The 22764-nt window shown below is 53.6% G+C and overlaps 1 protein-coding gene across 1 annotated transcript in view; it reads right to left on the reverse strand.

Moving 5' to 3' along the window:
* Positions 1-1521: 1521 nt before the first annotated feature.
* Positions 1522-22764, reverse strand: part of LOC128276416 (toll-like receptor Tollo) — a 34394-nt gene continuing 13151 nt past the window's right edge. Inside the window, exons 3-4 of the mRNA XM_053014883.1 lie at positions 11007-11116; positions 1522-6178 (exon numbers count right to left, since the gene is read on the reverse strand). Of these exons, the coding sequence (XP_052870843.1) occupies positions 1653-6178; positions 11007-11116 (4636 nt within the window). The 3' untranslated portion in view covers positions 1522-1652. The remainder of the gene's footprint in view (positions 6179-11006; positions 11117-22764) is intronic.

The raw sequence follows: 22764 nt of genomic DNA on the forward strand, positions 1-22764 counted from the left end.
TAATCTTCGCCTTCGCCGAGGCGCGCCGCATGGTTGCAACCGGAAATGGTTGCAATTTGCCGCGCGCGACAAACGTCGGTTCGTTCGGGAGGGTGGTGGGGCACCAACCACCAGCGCCCGGACAGGAAGGACAGTGCAAATAGAATAGATTAAAAATGTCACGACACGGTTGGCGATCGGTCGTTTCGCCCATCCGCTTCCATTCTGGTGCCTTCCTCAGTCTTGCTGGAATGAAGAACTGTGGATAAACCGAAAGAGACCACACAGCAACCACCAGTCAGGGCCTGTGTCTGGTGAGCTTGAGCACCTCACGCCGTTTAGCTTTAAGATGGGCTCAGAAATCAATAGTGGATTTGAAAGCGGTTCCTAACCTAACATTGATTAAAGACATTTCACAGCTCGCCTCGCCTGTCATTTTGGGGAGCCTTCTGCGTTTTTATATAGAGTTCATACTGACATCCTTAACGACGGTGGTTTACTTTTTCTAATGTAACCTAAGTAACCATGACTACGCATCGCCCAGACTTTCTATAGTCAAGGTGCTGCAATGCGAGCAATCAACTATCTGCATCACAAATAAAAAAGGGGGGCCACCGAACCGGAATTCCGCAGCTGTCGTTCCCTTATCTTGATGACCACACAAATCTGATGCATACGAAAATCCGAATCACGGAACGTCTCCGTTATCGCCGTCCAACTGTTTCTTATCTTGACCATTGGCCAATACTCAAGGCTTGGCCGTGATTCCACCAACCGTTTAGCAACTATTGACAAAGATAATGACTAATCGTAGATAATCGCCAGGATTATTCGCACAAATCATCGTCCATGACTAATCCCAACAGAATAAAAAAACAATCGAAGAATTGAAACGAACTACCGGTTTTGTCCTGGTCTCAGCCTTGTCTTGAGTTTCCAAATTCAAAGCGCAGTTCACGCTATCAGCCAAGACTTGACCTTTGGCACCGGCGCAACATCTGATTGAAAGAAAGAACACAGAAGCTCTTTCTTTTTCGTGGTTCCCACCCATTATCACGAGGGGCCCGCCGGAATCTGCTGCGCTGCGTACTTCCTCTTTGTTTCCGTTCCGTTCGTCAGCCGAGTGACCCCAGCGAGCAGCGACCGATAATCCCGCTACATAGCGCAGGCGGATAATGAATTCCGACATACCGTGGGGTTTTATGCTCTGTTATGCTTCGGCCATCAATCAGCGTGTGGAATGAACAACAAAAACTCGAACAACCCGCCGGGCGGGTTATCAAACCGTCGATGATGACACACAGGCGCGCGGGGCGAAGCTGATGAAGAGGCAGAAAATACGGCACCGACGGGATTGTCATCATATGGTCCTCCCGCTTATCAACAACTCGCCGGACTTTGATTTCTTTCCACCGCACCCAACAACCTCGGCAGCAACACAACGCCAGGGAGTTGACTTTTTGAAATGGTTTTGTTTTTTATTTTGAAAATTCGAAACCTAACCTAAAACTGTATGTGTGTGTGTGTTGTAGCGCGTGTGAGTGTGTAGGAATACAACATTAGTACGAGAATAAGTTGTTGTTGCTGTTGTGGGGAAGCCACCCGCTGCTGTCTCTCTATATATACAAATCATCCTATCACGCATCGCATCCTTCTGTCCCGCGGGACTTGCTCTACACAAAGTATGGCCGATTGCCCGTCTGGTCACCGCCGCCGGCGGGCGGCAGGAGACGTGAAGAGCCTGTGGGGGGCGCCACCGGAAGATGCTGTAGCGGTTGCTTCCCCTGCTGCTGCTGCTGTTGCTGGCCACCGCCGATCGAGGACGACGAGTGGGTCGACTGGTTGTACTGTGACTCCGGAATGGTGGAGTACACGTGGCCAGGAAGGGTGCCAGCTCCACCGTAGCCCAGCGGTTGATGGTGGTGTTGTTGCTGTTGCTGCTGCTGCTGATGGTGATGATGGTGATGGTGATGATGATGGGGCATAGTCTGCGGCAGGTGCGGCGAATTGGACTGAGAGGACGGAATGTGCGGCCCACCACCGCCGCCAGAATGCTGATACGGCACCGTGCCCGGATGCAGCTGATGGTGGTGATGGTGATGATGGAGATGATGGCCGAGCGGGAATCCGGCGCTTCCTCCCGGGGCTTCATACTGTGGCGACGAGCCCGCCGTGGAAGGGTCGTCCTCGTCGGTGTGGTAAGTACTGGTCGCCTGACCCTGATGGGTCCGTGGCAGTGGCACCGGATAAGGTTGCTGATGGTGCAGCTGCTGTTGACCGCCCTGAATGCAGACCTCCGAGTTGAGCCGCTTCGGCCAGGTCGTTGCGCTCGGGGCGGAAGGTGCGGGCCCCACCATCAGATTGTTGGTCGGGGCGGGTGTATACCGGATGTTGATGTTCTTCCGGTGCGCCCCCTTCCCCAGTGGGTCGCCCTTGCCGAGATCGGGCATCGCGAAGCGCACCTTGTCCCAGAACCGCCGATCATCCCACGCGATCACGGTGCAAGTCCGGGCCAGGATGTCCATGATCGGATCCATCGACAGCATCGCGCCCGGCACGGAGGTGATCAGGATGAGGCGCTGCTTGCGCCTCGACGGTCGTATCAGCTCCAGCACGGCCTGCAGGGCCGCCCGGAACTCCGGTTGGGACCATTCGAGCTGCAGGAACTTGACGCTGACGAAGAGAATCAGCTTCCGCGAGGCGTCCGCCGCCGATTGCATCGAATCGCCCAGGAAGCTGGTGGTGCCGTGCACGTCCCGGTAGTGCAGACACATCCCGTACCCGTGGTGCTCCAGTTCCTGCCCGATCGGTCCACTGACCAGGTCGGCGTCGGCCGCACTGTACACGAAGTACGCATCGTACAGCTTCTCGCTGTCCTCGCAGCGCTCGAGCGCACTCAGCGGGTCCTTGCACAGCCGCACCCCATACCGGGCATGGGCCCACAGGCAAACGTCCTGCCGAAAAAGCAGCACCAACGTCACGAGCAGCACCGTCAACAGGAGACCCGCCAGGACCGCTATCAGCAGTGGCAGGTAGTCGATGAAGTCATCGTCGATGATCGTCCGCTGAACGGTCGGTGTCGCAACCGGAACCCCACTAAGACTTCCGACCGGGCGGGATGAACCCCCTCGAGCCGCTTCACAGACGCCGATCGCCTCCACCAGGGGGATGTCCCGCTTCGAGCACCGCAACTCCCCAAGGGGTGGGTCCGTACGCGACACATTCCGGAACTGCCGATCAAGCCAATCCAGCAACCGCGGCATCGTGTCACAGCCACAGTCCAACCGGTTGCCACCGCCACCAAGTGTCACACCACTTCCGGCTCCGTCGGCATCCGGAGTCAGCGTCGGCAGTAGCTCCCAGGGACGCAACTCCGCGAGCCGATTGTCATCGAGCGTCAAGACTTCCAGGGATTTCTGATACACGAAAGACTTGTTGCCGATCGCCGCGAGGGCATTCGCGTGAAGGTAGAGTGCCCGCAGATCTCGCAGTTGCTCGAACTCCGCACCGGACAACACCTCCAGCCCGTTCGACTCCAGGTGGAGCACCTCCAGTGCGGGGATGCCCGCAAATGTCTTGTTGTTGAGTGACTCAATCCGGCTTCCGTTCAGGAAGAGGGCCTTCAGCTTCTTCTTTCCGATAAACACGTGACTTCCGAGCGCCCCCAGGTTGTTGCCGTCCAGATAGATGTCGGTCGCATCCATCGGAATCTTGGCCGGCACGAGCGAAAGGCCGACCGCGCCACAGTCCACAATGTTCGACTCCCAGGCCGTGTCGTGGTAACAGCTGCACCGATCCGGACACGCCATCTTGCAGTCACACGCATCAAAATCGCAACAGTGGCAGGTGGCGAAGCAGTGGCTATCGTACCGACACAGGAACTCGCTGGCCCGCATCGCCATGAGCGGGCGCCGCTGTTCGCCCCGGCCGTGCTCCATCGTGCACTGGACCGTGTCCAGGTCCTTCACCTGCGGGTACTGCCGCAGATAAGCCAGCTCGTTGATACGCTGCAACCACTCCATACTGCAGTCACAGTGGATCAGATTGTCTCCCAGGTAGAACTCCGGCAGGACACGCGTATCCGGCATCGGAGTGAGCGCCAGCGAAGCCATCTCGATGCGCCGCAACCGATTCCCGTACAGGACCACCTTGACGATGTTCACCTTACCGGTGAACGTTTCCGGAGCGATCTCCTCCAGCTCGTTGTTGTTCAGCAGGATCGTCTCGATGTTCTGCGGGAACGAACTGGCGTTGATCCGGCGCAGTGCGTTGTGCGAAACGTCCAGCATCTTGAGCAGGAACCACGTCCCGACGTCGTACCGATTCCCGAGCTCGGTGATGTTGTTCTTGTGGATGTCGAGCCACTCCAGAGAGTGCGGGTAGTGCGAGTAGTCGAACCACGCGATCCGATTGTCCGAGATGTTGAGGTACACCAGGGCGGGCAGGGACGTAAACACCCCACTGATGTCCTCCAGCTCGTTCGCGTCCAGTCGTATCGCACGCAGAGTCGGATTCGAGCTAAACGCCGATTGGTCGATGTGCCGGATTCGGTTCGACGCCAAGTTCAGCACGTGGATCGTCGACAGGGCGAAGAACGTATCGCGCGCTATCTCCCGGATCTGATTGTCCACCAGCCGGAGACCCATCAGCTCCTCGAGCCCCTCGAACGACGAGTTGTTGATCTCGGCGATCTGATTCTTGCCGACGTCGAGCGACTGCAGAAACTTCAGGCTCTTCATCCCGAGCGGGATCTCCTCCAACCGGTTATCGTTCAGACTGAGGTCGTGCAGGTGCGTCAGGTTCTCGAACGCCCGCTCGTGGATGTACGCGATCTGGTTCGACTCCAGGATCAGCTGGTGCAGCACGTACAGCTCGCTAAAGTGGTACGGTTCGATCTGCCGAAGCCGATTGTGCGAAAGGAACAACGCGTGCAGGTTCTTCAGGTCCGCGAACGCCCCGTCGGCGATCAGTTCGATCGCGTTGTGCTCCAGGTTCAGGATTTGCAGGCTGTATAGGCCACGGAACACGTGCTGGTCCACCTTCGAGAGTTGATTGTGGCCCAGGCTGAGCACCACCAGCCGGACCTGGCCGGCGAATGTGTCCCGCTTGACCCACACCGACGTCAGCTGGTTGTGGGACAGATCGAGTGACTCCAGACGATCGAGCCCTTCGAACACCCCGGGGGCCAGGACCGCCAGTGAGTTGTTCTGCAGGTATACCTGCCGGATCTTGCGCGAAGACACGAACAATTCCGGCGTCAGCGCGGTCAGCTTGTTGTCGGCCAGATTGAGGACCTCCAGTGTACCGAGGCCCACGAACGCTCGGTCGGCGATCTCCTTCAGTAGGTTGCGCTGCAGGTGAAGGGCGTTCAGGGATCGCAACGCCGACAGGCCATTATCCGGCAGGAGCGTCAGATCGTTGCCGGAAAGGTCCAGCACCTCCAGACCCGTGTTGCAAGCCTTCCCGGGTGCCGTGGGGCCCTTGCCCCAGTCCGAGAGGCCCAGTTGCGTCAGATCGCTTAACCGGTTGCCGGTGAGGTTGAGGGAGCGTAGTTTGTGCAGCGGACACAGCACATCGGCCGGCAGCGCCCAGATGTTGCTCTCCGCAAGCTGGAGCTCCTTCAGCTCCGCCAGACCGCGGAAGCTGTTCGGGTGCAGCTCCAGGTTCATCGTCGACCAGTGCACGTTGCGGGTGCTGAGCGAGAGGCTGCGGAGCACGCGGAGCGTCGAGAAGGCGAGCGCCGGGATGTACTTGATCTTGCAGTGGTCGATCGACAGCTGCAGCAGGCCCGGGAAGGACCCAAGAAACAGGCCAGCCCCGTTCGCCGACGTGGACGTGGAAGTCGCCAGGGATGACCCCGAGGACGGCCCCGACGGGGCCGACGACGAGTCTAAGGAACTTTCGAAGAACAAGATGTCGCTGCACTCCAGCCGCAGCGACTTAATCCTATCAATTTGATAACTACTTAGGTTAGCTAGCAGCCCCTCGGTCCGGCCGATCGTCTTCACCCGGCACGCCAGCTCGTCCGAGCGGCCGCCCTCCTGCGATGGTGCTTCCAGGACCGCGCCGGTCCAGGCGCACGCCTTCGGCAGCTGCTGCTGCTGCTGCTGGTGCTGTTGCCCGGCGGCCTCATCGTGCCGCAGGATGCTCCCCCGACCGCCGTCCACCGACCGGCAGCACCAGGCGCCCAGTAGCAGCGCTAGCGTTAGCAGGTGGACCGTCCGCGACTCCGGCCGTGCTGCCGACGCCAGGGTTGCTGCTGTCGCTGACTCTGTCGCCGATGCGTTCCGTTCCGTTCCTGGCACCACCACCCCGGTTTGTGTCCTTCCACTGGGGGCGCTGCGTCCTCGGGGATTGCAGTAGGCACAGACTTCACTTTTCACGCTTCCGATCTTCGCATCCGGCGGTGAAACACTCGCTGAGAGGCCATACTATGCGTCACACACACGCACACACAAGACACGACTTTTCACGGGTTTTTCCGCAATTTCCGTTAAACGACGAAAAAAGGGGGTTTAATTGCGAATTTGTTGTCGTTCCTTCTTTCTTTCTTTCTTTCTTTCTCTCTCACTCTGTTTCACGAAAGCACGAAGAAGGCACTCTCCTTACGCGGCTTCCGTTGCCGTGGCGACCGTGTTCGCACAACAGGTTACACGATGGCCGTAACGGAGAAGACACACTCTGTGAGTCACTACTACTGCTCTGCTGATGGCCATTCGCGGACACTTTTCGTTTATTTTTCCTTCACTCCTTTACACGGACTTTTAATGGATGGTTGCGGTTTCGTGCGCTCATTCACCGCGAACGCGCCGCCGGCGACCGTGACTGGTGGGTGCCCCCGCCGAGAGACACGGCCGAACACACGCACATCACGCACGCACACTGGCCGCGACACACGCGGCGGCAATCCGCCGTTACGCAGTGATCGCGCCGCGCCCGCGTTCGGTTGCGGCGTTTTTAAAAATAATCACCAAACACACACAGTCACCACACGCACACCACAACACCGGTGCGTGACACAACACACACCAGAGCAGAGCCGCACAATTGGTTAACAATCGAGCGGAGCAAAGAGGAACATGGCAAAACGGTGATGATGATGATGACGATGAAACCCTTCGTTGATGGCGGCCACACTGCACGTTGTAACGGTTCTATCGAGAGAGACGGTGCACCCCACCACACACGGCACGGCACGTCACGCAACGCACGACTTTCACGTCACGGCGGCAGAGAGGAATCGTTAAAACGGCACGACGGAACTCCGGCACTCGGCGGGGTCTGCGTGCGTGCGTTCCTGTGGTTAGATTTCGACTGAGCTCGAACTCGCGTTCGACTGAACTCCGTTTTCACAATTCACAATCCGGTTTTCACCATCACCGGTTGTTGGTGTTCATTTTCCCCTCCACACGATGGCGTCGTGTCGGCGGTCATCCGAACTTCCGATTGCGTTTTCCGAACGAACGAATGAATGAATGAATGACCGCTTTTTTATGCTCTCTCTTTATGCTCGTATGCTCGAAACGGAATAAACATAAAGCGGGGAATGGCTAATCCATCCCGTTTTCTGGTGCGTTCCCGATAAATCATATGTTTTCCGGAGCGCCGCCCGGAGGTTTCGTGAGAACGTTTTCGGTGCCCTTTTTTGGGGTTTAGTGGCAAAATTTAGAGGTACAAACATTGTTCCAGAAGTGTTAAATTGTTTTCTAATGTCTTCTAATATTTATGCTTTCTTAGAACAAAGTAAAAGGGACTAAACCACAATGAAGAGGGGCTGCAATTATCTTATCGATTTGTGGGGCATCAGAGCGTAATGCTTAATTCGATAAAATGAAAAAGACATTCGACTACCTCATTCGATTATCTCACAAATATTAATCAAACGAGAATGATTTGCTAAGTGAGATGGATGTGGTACAAAATACTGGTGATACGTATTAAATTTTACTCATTATAAATTATCAATTTGATAAACCCTATCTTGTGGGTCAATAAGTATGTAAGCTGCATTTCTTACGACTGACTAATAATTGCTTTTCGTTAAATTTTTAAATAAATAAATTTAAAAAAAATAACTAATAAATAAATAACACAAGCAGCATTTACTTCAAGAGTAGAACAATTTGTAGTTTGAAATTGAAAATGCTGAAAACTTCTTCAAAGGGATGCTTAGAGTCTACAGTTTCGTCTTAACTACTTAATGACCCATTGAATATAGAAACATAGCGGTAAAATTATCTTTTCTCATCAACAGTCATCGGCCAAACCGCTGCTGAGCCCTGGGTTTGGGCGAGTGTTTTACCCATCACTATGCACTTCAGCTGCACACTGCAATTTGCTACCAAGGATACTCATTTACACCTCTACCAAACAAGACTCCGCGGCCACAGCTAGGGCTGCTAGAACCTGATAAGCAAAGTTAGGAAACTCTTTCGCCATTTTCCGAAGGCAACTAAGTAAAGTCCTATCCTTCACTTGGCTTCTGGAAGAGCGGGAAGTCAGGAGTAGACACGAGTAGAACACCACTTCGAAACTTGCAATGCGTCAAAAAACTTTCCGCACGGCCTTCGAATGTAACCGACACCCTCCCACCGGGGCGGTCCGCTGTTTGGCCGCACACGAACGTGCGGCCACCTTCGAGAAACCTTCAATTTCGCGAACTCAACTTCGCGTCCGCTGACAACAACCGGGTTTCCCGGGTTTTTTTCCTTCTGGTTTCGAACTGCACCATCGCACACTGCAGCGATGCACTTTCGCTGCACACGAGCGCAAACTCTTGTGAGTTCTTGGTCAAAGTATTTGCGGGACGCCTTGCGTGCGCCGGTTCGGTTGGCAAACGGAAACGAAACAATTCCAGTGGCCGCCACCGAAACTTGTGCCCGACTTTTGTTGAAACGTTCCATTTTCCGGGACGGGACAACTCTCCCGAGCTCTCCCGCGTGGCCCATTAGCCGGCGTAGGGCGAAATTAAGACGAATGGACGACGAATTTGTGGTCCACCTCTCGTGTGGATCCGGCGCACCGGGAAATAAAAGTCCCGAAACAACACCGCGGCACCGGAAACAGGGGCGTCGGATGAAACGTTGGGTCGTGGGCCAGTCGATATGCAACCGGAAGTTCCGGTACGGTAGAGTAGGGAACTCCTCACGGAGGGGACCGTTATCTATTTGATCGATGTTTTGGCAGCCGTCCCTAATGTAATCGGATATGTTGCGCGTCCCAGCGCGATGGGAGTGGATGTTTTTGCGCGATTTCCACTGGCGCGAAAGAAAAACCCAGGCCCCGCGTCGTCAATATCCGCCCGTCAAGAACCAAGTTTCCCAGGGCGGTTGGGCCGAGGAGCGCTCCGGAACGAAACGCAACGGAGAGAGCATTGTTTGAAAACAATTTTACGACAATATTTTGCCTTTGGGGGGTAAGGCCAGCCGTTCTACTTTAGACTTGTTTTCTTTTTTGTTGCGTGCCGCGAACCGCGCAAGAAGCGCGAAACTTCACTTGGGCGGCGGGCGATCCGTTTTTACGACGACAGGTCTCCGCGGCCAGAAAGTGTGTGGTGGTGCCAGAAAGAACGGCAACAATAAAACAGCAAGCCGCGACTGTTTGTTACATTAGGAGCTGCGATGCGCCCATTCTCGGCCACGTCGCAGTCGGCGGTGCAGTCCAGCCGGTGGACGGTGCACCGCTTAATCCATTAGCCGCGCTTTGTGACACACTCGGGGCCGCACGAAATAAAAAGGAACTATTTATGCATCGGGCCTTCATTCATTAAATGCGCCGATGCGGATTTGTGCTGCGTCGCGTCGCGGTTGGTCCGGTGGACTTTTTTTTGTGTTCGCGACGCGCTCCTTCAGTAACTTTACCTTCGTTTGCTGCCGGACCGCCGTTAAATGTTTAGACTTAATGAAGGTTTAGATTTTATTTTTCCCACTTCTCCGCGGTCGCGGACCGGTTGACGGTTTTATTTGTGCCATTCTTGCAACTTGATGGCTTCAACTTTAGCAATTTTTTGCCAAGCCATAATAAATGATTTCCTAAGCCTAAGAGTGCAGCGTGGAACATGCAGACAGTTAGAAAGTAGGCGCCGCAAATGAACAACAAATCCGCGAGCGAACATGTACAGGAAATGTCTAATGAAAAACAAGATAAAGCACCATCGGTTTCCATTTCGCAAGCAAAGTTGACAATGTTTTACATGCATTGCTTCATCATTCAGCGATTGCTTTCGAAACAAACACCAGAAAGTGCAAAAACAGACATAGAATAAGTCGCAGTTGATGCGGAACAACCAAACAACATAGAATGGTACCCCAAACATCACGAGGACCCCCATTTCTATCCACTAAAAAGAGGTGCGCATCAGGAGCGACCTTAACCTCCGTCTCATAAATCGAACTGATTTGTTACTTCCTCGATAGTCCTTAAGAGCTGCTCCCCGATGACCGACGGAGGTGGCCATCCAAGTTTTTCTACGAATTTTACGCCGCTACCTAGAATTGCCGAGTGTCACTAATCCCGAACCCCGCCATTCCCGCGCTCGAAACTGGATACGTTGCGCCAAGAGTTGCATTACCCAGTGTTGCCGTGCCGTGTGCGTACATGCTTCGAGAATTTCTCACTCGACGATCTCGACCCAGCAGTTCGCACCCAGTTCGCTGGATGCCACCGGCAGGAACAACCGGCACCGCCCGGCGTGTGTTGCGAAAATCGAAACACAATTTATGCAACGGCATAACACCGATACGTGTCGGGTCACCGAAGGTGAGCTAGGCTCTCCGGGCTGGGCTGGGCCGGGATGCTGCTGTCGCTGGTGGTGGTTAGTAAATCATCGCAGAATTCCTTCGCGGCACACGAACGGAATGAACGGAAGCAAACCCCGGGCCCGGGCACCCCCGGGGACAGAACGTCCATCGCTTCGCCCTCACCACGCTCCGCTATACCCCCTACGAGGAATTCCGCTGTGGGTCTCTCCCGTGGAGGTGTTGGTGCGTCATTCGCGATCTCCAGAACTTGGTGGGGAAGCAGCTAACCTTTGGCCGCAACCGGCCGAGAAAGTAATAGAGAGAGAGAGAGAGAGAGCGAGCAAACAATCGTAAAGTTTAACGATTTCAAAACACCATTAAACCATAACTGCTGCCCTCTGCTGGTGGTGGACCCGAACCGTGTGGCTATTTCTGAACTGGGCCGAGCTCCGGCACTTCAGAGGCGCGTAACCGTGGCCGCTGTTTTCGGTTTCGATTCATGCCGGTGGCCCTGCCCTGCTGGGAACGACCGCGGTATATGGATTGCTGGATAAAATGCAACGACCGTTGGAGACGATGGTTGGAAAAGCCAAATACCGAAGAGTCTTCATTTAATAAGATTATTCTAAAACATTCTCAAGTGTCTTGCGGAAGTTCTTTCCTGTCTTTCCATGAAAAATAAGGTTAATTGAAAAAGACACCAGCGATTTCAAAACGATCGTATAACATCAGATACGCTCTTCCGCACAATTATCCACAATGCTATTAGGCAATTAGAAAAACAATCACATCCACTCTAAACACTGTCATTGCTGGGCGCCCTCGCATCCCAGAAGCATGTTAACATAACTTCCCGTTCCGCTACGCTCCGATCGCTTATCGGGGCGAGCTCCGTAAGAGTTGGAGAATTATGTCCACAAAGGGCCTGCACCATACCTGCATTCTCCGGTGATTGATCTTGATACGCAACACGTCCACAAAAAACACGCACACGATCGCGGCCCGTTCCCGCCCGTCATAAAAGCCCATATAGAACCCCGGATCAGGGAGAGGATCGTTAGCTGAAAATCGTTGACCCAGGGACACACACGGTAACGGTTCTCCGCCCTGTGGCAGCTGTCAGTCCGTGGCGGCGCGGACCACCTTAATTTTCATGGCCGTGGCCAGCACGCAGATGATGTCACAGGACCCCTTGGCAGCCGGGGGTGGTGACAGCTACAGCAACAACCACGACAGCGACCCCAAAAACCGCAACGCCGAAAAGTGGCTCTCGGCAGTTGACAGTTACGAGACTTGTGGCCTCGGCGCACTCCAGAACCTTCACGCGGAGTAAAGCACGCGGAGAACCACAACAGCTTTTTAAGTACCCTCAATTAAAAATTCTCCAACTCTCTCTCCCTCATACTTTGGTCTGGTGTGTGAGTGTGTGTGTCGGGGTGGTGCTTGGTCCGGTGCTCGTTTCCCACAAAAAGTTGGGACCTCCAAAAGGAGACCGCCATTTAAAACGCACCACGTTGCCACGGTCGGTCGGAGCTTAAACACGTCGCTCGCTCATGAATCACAATTAATAGTGATTAGGAGAGAATGGGCCACAACGAGGTAGAAGAAACACACTCACAGACACACCTCGGGACCCTCGGGAGTTCTAAGTCGGGAAGACATAAAACACACGGCACGAAGACCCGTCCAAACCACGGTGACAACCGCGCGGTTCTTGCGTGGCTCCGTTAAACTCCGGTAACGTCCTCCGCGTCCGTGTGTCCGTGTGGTTACAAATTGTTGCTCGTGTGCCCGTGTTCCGGCCCCCTCGGATCACCACCACCTCTGGCTGATCGCGGCTAGCTGCCCGCTCCAAACTTCTAACTCTAAACTGTCAAACACCCCGCCGACGATTGGTGGGCCGACCTCCGATCGCCTCGATTTCCAAGAGCGCCCTTCACAGCACAACTCCGTGGCCAAGCCGTGAATCTAGGGACCGCGAAGCTAATTATAATAATATTAGGGTGCATTACCCAACGATGTTGTGGGGGGGGAAGAAAAAAATCTATTAAGCCAGCGGAGGAACGTGGCCCATTACAGCACACGTGTGATGTGACCATAATGTGGTGCGCGCCTCTGAACCGCGAGCGCACGGGAAATCGAGCCACCGAACCGAGGTCCGAACCATGATTCCGGGGAACCGACTCGAAAGGGACCAGCGTACTGTTTTCGAGTACTGATTCCGATTCTAAAGCGCGCCCTTCAGAGAGAGAAATTAAAAATGGAAAACATATCGTAAACCAAAAAACAACCCGAGAACCCGAAACAATCGAAAGAAGGGGCCCCTCAGGGACCCGGGACCGGGAGTGCATGCGTGCATGAAATTTTCTTATGATTTGTGGCCTGCCCCGGTGCGGATAGGTAGGCAACTCCGGCAGCTGCTCGCTGAGCCTCAGCTAACGAAGGGGAATCGCACGGCTGCTACATGCCGGCGGCCCGCTAAGGGCTACAATTAATTGTTTGGGAAAGAGTTCTAGGACCCTCGAAGGAACCGCGTTAGATTTGCATCTATTTCGGTTTCTTACCGGGGCGAGAAAAAAAACGTGGCCCTCGCGTTCAGTTCGGTCTCCTTTCAAGGTACCGTCAAAAAACCGTTCGAGAGGCGTGCGTATGTGAATTATGACCCAAGCCGGTGTCTGCCACGACGAGACGAAACGTCGACGACGCTCTTCTTCTGTGCGGCGGGCGCAGGAATTTGTCGGCCTCACCCCCCACGGGGCCGTCCAAGTGAAAGGGGAAGGCGCGCGCGCACAAAACAATGTAACTACTAATGCTGGCGCATAAATCGTGCGGCGGAACATAACCCGAAACGGATCACTAAATAAATGCCACTAAATAAATGCCGCCAGGCCGGGCCGGGCCCGGGCCGATGGCGGGGCTCGCAAAACCGATCGTAAAAGCGATATTAATAAAGCACCGCTGCCGCTGCTACGGTGGTCCCTAACAAAGACAGAGACAGTGTGTGTGTGAGAGGGCGAGCGAGAAGCGTGGCCGATGACAGGTGTCAGAATCTGACCGCACAGCCTGCCAGGCAGTAAATCAGTGACCATATGTTAACCTGTGATTTTCTTATGTCTTAGTAATCTGACTAATGTGGCGTAAATTGCTCGACAAACATTAAAAAGGGCGAAAAATTCCTCAAAAAACAGATAAAGCTGGCTCCGAGAAAGTGGAACCAACGTAAAAGGCCGAGCTAAACGTAGTCAATCGAAGCCGAAACAAGCGCCAAGCCCATTAGAATGTGGGGCGTCCAACGGCCATCGACCAACCGGCCGTTGGTCCGGCTGTGGTCCGAGGGAAAACCGCAGTATCAATCACCTTGAGATGATGATAATTTTTCGCATCGCGGTCGGACGCACGACCCCCGCCCCGGGAACGTGATTCTCACACAACGAGCCCGCACCGATAATGGCGCGCACAGGACGTGGGAACGCGCGCGATGTCTTCTTCTTCTGCTCTGGCCCTTTCGGGGCCCCCAATGAGCTAAGAAACGCTGCTCACCTCACACCGGATCGTTTTGTTGGTTTTCGCCGCCACCACCACGCGAGGCAGGCCACACCGAGAGCCAGCCTCGCTGGACGTGATGGACATCCGCCAGGTCGAAGGAACCGCGCGGCGAAGAGACAGCGAGAGAGAGAGAGAGAGAGAGAGATGTCGAGCAAACAGCTCACGACGACGGCGATGGCCACTCAAACTCACTCAAACCGCGGAGGCTTCGGCTTCAGAATGCGCGCGCGATCGCGATTTAAAACGGGTGACCGTGTCAAGGACCGACCAACGGGGTTGGTGCCCCACTCGCCCGCCCTCCCTCCCGGTGTTGGGTATGTCTTCGCTTTCCGCCCGACGATTTTACGATCGCCGCGCGACGATCGCGAGCGCACCGCGTACACCTTTTGGGTGGTCCGGGCCCGACCCGGCCCGGCCGGCTGGATGCTGGATGATGGGGGCCCCTTCATCGTCCTGGGGGCTCTCGACTCGACTTCGACTCGACTGTTTGGTTTGTGTTTTGTTTCGTTTGTTCTGCCCCAGCCCTCTGCCTTCCGGGTAGGTTGCGTCGAATTTCGCTCCGTTTTTTCTCCGTTCGCTTTTTTTCGCTTCTTTTCCTTTGCTTTCGCTTCCCTGTTTCTCTCTCTCTCTCTCTCTCTCTCTCTCTCTCTTATCGTTTCGTTTTCAGGTTTCAGTTCTTCGCCCTTCGCCGTTTTCCAGTTTTCCCTTCGGTGGTCGGGCTCGTTGTTACTCGGACCTTATTACCGTGCGGCGGCAAAGGGGTAGAAGATGCTGCGTTTTGTGTGGCAGGACCGCGGGTTCTTGGGCCCGCAGCTCCAGCGGGTCTGCGCAGATCGATTTCCCCCCGCTGACGCCGGGGTCCGGGACCCGAAACGAACGACGCGAAAGGAAAGAGCCATCAGAAGAAGCCAACCCGAGCCGAAGCGAACAATTTGTAAAGCGCATAATTTATCGCAAGACATTTGTTCTGGCCGTAAGTGTTTCGGCCCCGCGGACCCTGACGGAGAGTGCCCGGTGGTACTGTCCACCGCGGAAGGCCGCCGCCTTCGCCGGCCGGAGTCATCGTCTACCATCCGCCGTCTGCCGTGAAAAATCTTCCGGCAAATTAAACTTTGCCTCTTCCAATCAACATCGACCGAGGTCCGGCATTAGAGATTAGAGCGGGGCTGTGGCCAGGGCCAGGGCGGCCACGGGGAGAATTATGGCGGCCGAATATCAACAAGTTGATCGAACGCGAAACCCGCGGGGGAAACGGGCGCGACCGACGGTCAGCCCGAAAGTCCGAAATCTCTGGGTCCGACGTCGAAAGACGATCAATTATGTTGGCGGCGACGGCGGCTGCGGTGGGTACTGTCTTTGCTTCTTTGCCCGCGTGCTACTTTTGTCAGCGAGCGAAAGGAGGGGCCGAAAGGGGAACACTGTTCGGAGTGTTCATCCCGCCCGAAGCCCGGGCGGATGAGCCGCGAAATATGGGATATTATTATGAATGAGTAATGGCCGGTGATCGTAAACAATATGTCATAACTATCGCAGGCAACGGGCATCGTAACTGTAGGGATGGTGAGCTACAGATCGGTGAGCAAACCGGCGGCCGTGGTTAAATTATCTGCTCCACTTAATGGCTAATCGTTCTAATGAAAACTCATTTCGCAGCACAAACAGCGAGTTTTCTGCTTGTTGTGCAAATTGCGATTGCGAGCATGAGGGCCGTTTTTTTTGCTTACGCTGATTTGTTTTGATTGCTTCGTAAGCTCATTATTTGTATGCTGATTCTCCAATTTTGTTCCTTTTCTGCTTCTGTACATTTGAAGTATTGTGAGGCAACTCTTTGGTTCCTTTGGCGATTTGAGAAATTTTTTACTATGCTGATGTGCTGATTAAGGTGAAATTAACAATTTTGTTCTATTCCTTGTTGTTTTATTTAGTTTTCTAATCGTGAGCTCTTCTTCTTAACAGGTATTGCTTTAGTTTCCTTCATCTTTTAGTTTTATTAATGTACCACGCACATTTACGAAGTTTTGCAGCTTTTATCTCTTTTTATTAATTCTTTCTTTTTAGTTTGCGTCCTTTTCCTTCTTCATCGCATGTTTAACTGTGTCAATCAATCAATTAAAGCTATCGACGAAACTCAAGACTCAATCTAGCTCTATAAACGCTTGCAATGCACCTGACCGATAAACTCATCCCTTTTGGAATGCGCCCAAAAGGTTGTCTCGGCCCGTGATCTACATTCCAGCCTGTGACAAGATGCCCGGTGGTCGGTGTATGGTTTAAGTTCCACTGCCATTGCCGCACATTGGCACGTAACGAGCGGGCATGTAAATTCCAACGCTGTGTCTCACTACTTGCCGTCCAAGTTTCGTCCCAAGGGTTTGCAATGTCACAACGGCCAACGAATTCCACCGCCCAGGCGGGGCCGACGCGGAACGGGACCGACCAACCGACTCCGAAATATTGTTGTTCAATCAATTCACCCCGGAATGCCGGCCCCCGTTTGACAGCGTTTTTGACAGCGCACATTATCGGCGCCCCGTCTCAGCAACCACAGCCGCCGGAACGACTAAACAATGCGAGGGTAACCGGGCACCACATAAGGCAGGTTGTTACAGCATTGCAAACGAAGCCATCATAATGGGGATCCGCCTAAGGCCAAGGGTTCCGCGGCGGCGGCGGCGACGATGCACCCGGAACAGGAGCAAGCCGCGTCTCGGTGCCGTCTCGGTGTGCAAAAGTCAAGTGCATTGTTATCATTTGTGCATTGCTTCAAAGAAAACCCCATTCAACCGCTCTCTGTCTTTCTTTCTCTTTCCCTCTCTGTCTCTCTCTCTCTCTCTCACTCGGCGCATTGAATGTTTCCTTCTGCTGCCTGCAATCAGCGCCCGTCTGCGATGTTAAGTAAGGGTTGATAAAATATTAAAATCAGTGCACGGAGTGCCCTGCATATCCGGAAGCAGAGCCTCCGTCAGCTTTGGTCGGAACGAGTGGGGTGGGGGCACCATAAGTTGGTACTCCCCTAGCGCCTAGGAGTTTTCCGGCGAGCGGAACTCGAGGAAAGAATGCCTTCCCTCTGCGCTATTTACCTTTTCTACCTCTCCGCTCGAATCCGCATCCGCTCGCGCGCCATTTGCACCTTTTGTAACCATTTGCCACCCAATCCCACCCGCACACAACCCCCCCTCTTAGTCCGAAAGGGCCCGGAGCCGAGAAATGTAGAACATTCCGGATTCATGCATTTTTCATTTCACTGTCTTCATTTTTCTTCTGCTGCCCGGTCCGGGTGCTTTCTTCGACGCGGGTTTCCTTGGCATTAATGGCATACTTGGACTACTCGCCCACCCCTCGCCCACCCCGCCCCGGGTGCCCTAAGAATTATGATGGCGGATGGCGTGGAAAAGGTGGAAAAACTCACTCGGCACAGCAACAAGTCTTGGACTTGGCCGGGTTCTCCGGGCACATTTTTCATCATCCCGCGCGCGGCCATTATGCCATTTGCAACCTCGGAAACAAGGCTTACGCGCACACCAGTCTTGCGCCGTCTTCGTGGAAAACGGTCGCCCTCCAGTCGTCGGCGGAGTGTGATTTTTCGCGCAAGAAACTGCCCGCTTTTTGTCAGTGGACCAATCCGATTGGACACTGGCGGAGCGCTCCCACACAGAAATCACTTTTCTCGGCAGCATGTTCCTTGCAGCATGACCCTTTGCCGAGTTCCCCTCCCGAACCACCGGGAATGCACCGGAATTCCGATTATTTTCTCCAATTTCCTGTGGCACTCTTCAACGGTGACTTCCTTCGCCCCCCCCGGGGTGGGCCCCGGTTTTTCACCGCCGTGTTTTGATTTCACTTCTTTAGTCCGTCACAAGGAAGTGCTGGTGACCGAGTGCGCTCCGAGCCGATTTTGCCTTTGGGTTGTTTCTATTTTTCATATTTTTATTACACGACACGAAGAAGTAAACACATTCCACAGCCGGACGGACTGCTCGGACGCTTCCGGGCGCGTTGTTGTTATTGCAACGGCCGGGAAGGTGGAATTTCGGAAATGTTCAGTATCATCATAAATATTTCAACCGGACCCCGGGGACCAAAAACCCGGAAAAACACAAGACGGAAACCCCGGCCTAGGTGGGCTGCCCAAACAAATGGTGCCGGGGTTTTCCGGAGCGGAGAAAAACTGGACCGACTGGAGACCTGGTAAATAATATTCGATTACCCAGAACTCGCCTCCTGATCGGACGGCGAAGCATTACTGCCGAAGGGCCAAAGAAGAAAGCAAAAGTCTCCAATTCTTAAATTACGTCACCAGGCCACCGAGTCCACCCAGCGGCAGCAGGGAACGGGGAGTTTCCGGGGCCCACAGGCTACGGTTGAGTCGAACATCGAAACAGGAAATAAATTTTCTTCACTGTGTTTGCTTACACTCCACTTCGGTCACGCGCACCCGACACAGTTGCCCAAGAAGCCGGGAAGGTTAAACAACCGTTTTCCAGCAGTGAAACAGTGGAGCGGCCCGGGTGCGACAGAGAACCCCCGGAAGGATGAAGCCGGATGCCCGGTTTATCGATGAAACAAATAATATGCCCAAAGTTGGACGCATTTTCCAATGGGAGACAAGTGGACCAACTTGCCGGCGGAAGTTTTAGAAGCGGAGTTTAGTTGAAAAATGTTTGTTCGAGTGGGCCGAACAGACCGGAATTATGATGCGCCAGTCCGCCAGTAAACAATGGCCACGATGTTTAAAGATTTACTCCGATATTGAGGGGTCCACATTGCGCCCGGATCGAGTCCTGCGTGCGTGAGCTCCGTATTTTAATTGTTTCGGGCAAATTTATTAACCCGCACGCATTTATTTTGTGTTTCGCAAGAACACACTCGGACACTCGGAAAAAAACCCTGCCCTGGTTTGTGTTCCTTTGCCCGTTCGGTGCACCATATTTCAATCCATAAAATAGATTAATTGATGGGCTCCGGCTCGTGGAGGCCTGTCCCAAAAACTGGGTCCTGTGCCATTGGAGGTCCCGACTGCCGAAGCCCGGTGCCCGGTTGATTGCATCAACCAGGAAAAGGCATCGAGCCGAAAGCCGCACCGGCTCAAGTCAAGTGCTGGTTCTGGTGCACCGGAACTGCGCCTAACACACCACTGCACCGCAGCAGCGGCCGCAGCCACCGGGATGAATGATTCTCAAATTTACAACCCGTGCACTGGGATGGTGCTGGGTGGGCCATAAATTGAGTTGCAAAGTAATTAAATAAACTTTCATCTCAGCTCAACTGGTAAATGAAATAAAACTTACAATTTATTTACCACCTTACTATGTATCTCCATTAGCAGCTCTCGCGACCGACCTCTCTTACACCACGGATATGATGCGCCGGATGCGACCCCACCGGCATGCACCAAACTGGCGCCCCCGGGTTAGTGCTATAGGTGGAGGCGATTCCGGATTCCGGACGATGCAGCGGACGATGAGCTTTTCCTTGCGCCGCAGCGAGCGAATGCGACTCCCGAACCCAGCACCATCCTCGCAGCAGCAGGGTGGGTGCATCGACTCGTGATGGGTCGTGGCAACATAGCAGCACAAAACATGACTCCGGCCACCGTGTGGCAACCACACACACCCGAGAGGGGCCCGGGGCCCGATGTCGACGCTCTCTGTCGGCTGTCTTCACGGCTCATCCCCGTTTTGTCGGCAAATCGGTTCTGAGCTACTGGTTCCTAGTGATGTGTAAATTATATCACTTGCCCCTGGTCCCGGCCTGGCCCAGCCTGGCCCGGCCTGGGCGGCCTGGGCGTCCGGCAGAGCGAACCACGACACACCGGCTCCGATGCACGTTGCTGGTGCTGCAACAGAACAGACAGCAACCCGCCCATCCTAGCAGAGAGCATGATGAAGAGGTTGTCTCGTCTAAGCAAGCATCGACGCTGACGATGCTTCTTGCATCGGGGGGCGGTTCGCGCGCCCGGTTGCTGCTATGATGCCGGCAGCATAGATGGAATGGTGAGCCGTGAATGTGCGTTAAATTGTTTCGCTTTCTTGCTCAAGCCACCGGAACGATGTCACGTCGATCGATCCCCCAAATTAAGCGTGTAATACCAGCCTTTCCTTTCAAGTGTGCCCGGGTGGAGGGAGGTGGCGGGCGGTGTGCCGGGTTTGTCCTGTCGAAATTGCGATGCATGGCGCTTGATGAAGGCCGTTGTTACGCATAAAGTGCAACACATTTTCGCACGGCCATCGCACCACCAGCAATATAGCATAAATTGGCCGGGGCTCTGGGAACAGCTGTTGATGTGTTGCTATTGTTTTCAGGCTACGAATTCCCTTTTTTAGCCTTTGTGGCGTCAATGTGTCGTTCGTTTCAAGGTATTAGAAAGCTAGAATTGGTCAAAAGTGCAACATAAATATTAAGAGTGTTATTACTAGAAACATAGCAATCAGGGCGCTTTGGAAACTTTACCTAAATCAACTCAAAACAGAGTAACACTGACTTAACGAATGTGGGAAGTTCTAGTAAGAATTGTTCCATGCCAAAAATCAATGCGTAATACAACAGTTTATTTCAAAGATACCCAGATTTCCATTCATTTTGTTGTTAAAAATCTGCACAAATGTTCTTGCACGAAGTTGTTGACCTACTGCATCAAAATACGACCCATAATTCTACAGCAAGCAATTCAAAAGAAATCAATGCATTAGACGATTCAAATAATTTAAAACCACCCAAATAATTCAATGAACCTTCCAGGAAAACTGAATTTTCGAAAAATTTACTCCAAGGACACTCGCAGGTTCTGTGTAGGAAAAAAGATCCGACTCTCGAATGTCAATAATCCACCGGTGAGCAATCGTTTTAAAAGCCACCCAGTTACGTCCTTACACGTAATTAAATGTACCGTTCCAGTAACACCTGCACCTCAAATTAGAGTAGCCTCTGGTGTAGAGAGGCCACCAATTTTATTTGGCCGATCGGTGGTGGTTAAAATGACTAAAATAGCACCCACCACTGGCACCCACCGCCGACGTCATCGTAAAGCCCGCTAAGAAAATACCGCTTTTGCCGGTACAACACAGTCCGGTGGCCTACCGGAAGCCACCATTTGGCCACCGGTAAACTCCACGTTTTTCGATACCCATCGATCGATAATACCCAGCACAGTTGGAAAAAAGAAGGAATCGAAACACGTCAAACATTGGACCAACAGGCCTGGTTCTGCGGTACCTTCGGCCCGTGGTGCGCCCTTCCAGCGGGTTTGGGTCATAAACTTGCCAATTTTTTCGCCTTCACCAAATAAATAGAGCCCTTTCAATTTTGCGCAGCGCAAACGAGCGCCGAGGCCGGGGTTCAGTTACAGCGGGCTCGGATTCACCGCTGTTTGGTTGCTAACCCTAACCTAAACCTTTCCGCCCGCCACGGCCCGATTGCGATCCTTGACGTACTAAACGATGAGGTTCGGAGCCCGGGCCAGGAATTAATTATTCATTTGAGTAAATTTATCAAACCGATCTTCACCGACCGGGCGGGCCGCCGTATATCGAACCGGGGCCGAACCCGGGCGAAGGATGATGGTCGGGTTTTACGGCATCAGTCTTTGCGGTCCAGAGTCCTTGTGCAGTGTGCAGTGCTATCCGGGAGTCCGGAAGAGTTTTCCGGTGTTTTATTTTGCTCCCTCCGCCCGGAATGGGTCAATTACATTTGCACCGTAAGGACGGACGCGGCCAGCAAAACGGAACCCCCCGCCGCAAGGAGCACCAGTTGGTTTATGATTGCAAACAACGTTAGTTTGGTTGGTTAGTGTCCGCTTGCTTTCAATTATATTAGGAAACCCGGCACCCCGAATGCCCGGCCACTAATCAGTTCAACCGAGCGGATCAGCGTTACTCGCAAGATAGGATCGCTTCCGGTGTCTATTGGAACTGAATTCTTGTTCCCAAAAATAACTCCAACACAGGCTATTGACACTCTGGCCTGGACCGCCCGAAAAGACCCGGGCTCCGGTCAGGCTCATTTATTAACGTCAATAAATTATCCCAACCGCCCGCCGGGAGCCGGGCATACAAAAATAGACCGATTAAGCGGTGATGGATAGCGATTGACCTACTTCCGACCCACCCACTACCCCGAGGTAACCCTTGCTGTCCGGGCCCCATTATTCCGCAGCGTCGAAAACGAAGACGGAAGTGGATCTTTCACATGTGACCCGACCCGGCAGAAGATTATTAAGCGGAAACGCTCTCGTAACGCGTTCCGAAGAAAAAGTGGAAGGACGAATTTTATGCCGGCCATTTTGTTTCTGTCCCGCCACCAAAATTCACCACGTAATTTGCTTCCGGTCCAGCGGAACCAACACAATCGCTTTGTGAAGGGGTTTTGTGGTGGCTTCTTCTTCTTCTTCTTTGGCGCTACAACCGCTGAGCAGTCTTGGCCTGCACCAGAGACAATGTTAATCTCTGATGCTCTCTGTAACATTTAATTTTTACGGGCGGGATTGTTAGCCCCGCGCCAACCC

The sequence above is a fragment of the Anopheles cruzii genome, chromosome 2 (genome assembly GCF_943734635.1).
Source record: "Anopheles cruzii chromosome 2, idAnoCruzAS_RS32_06, whole genome shotgun sequence".
Classification (NCBI taxonomy): Eukaryota; Metazoa; Arthropoda; class Insecta; order Diptera; family Culicidae; genus Anopheles; species Anopheles cruzii.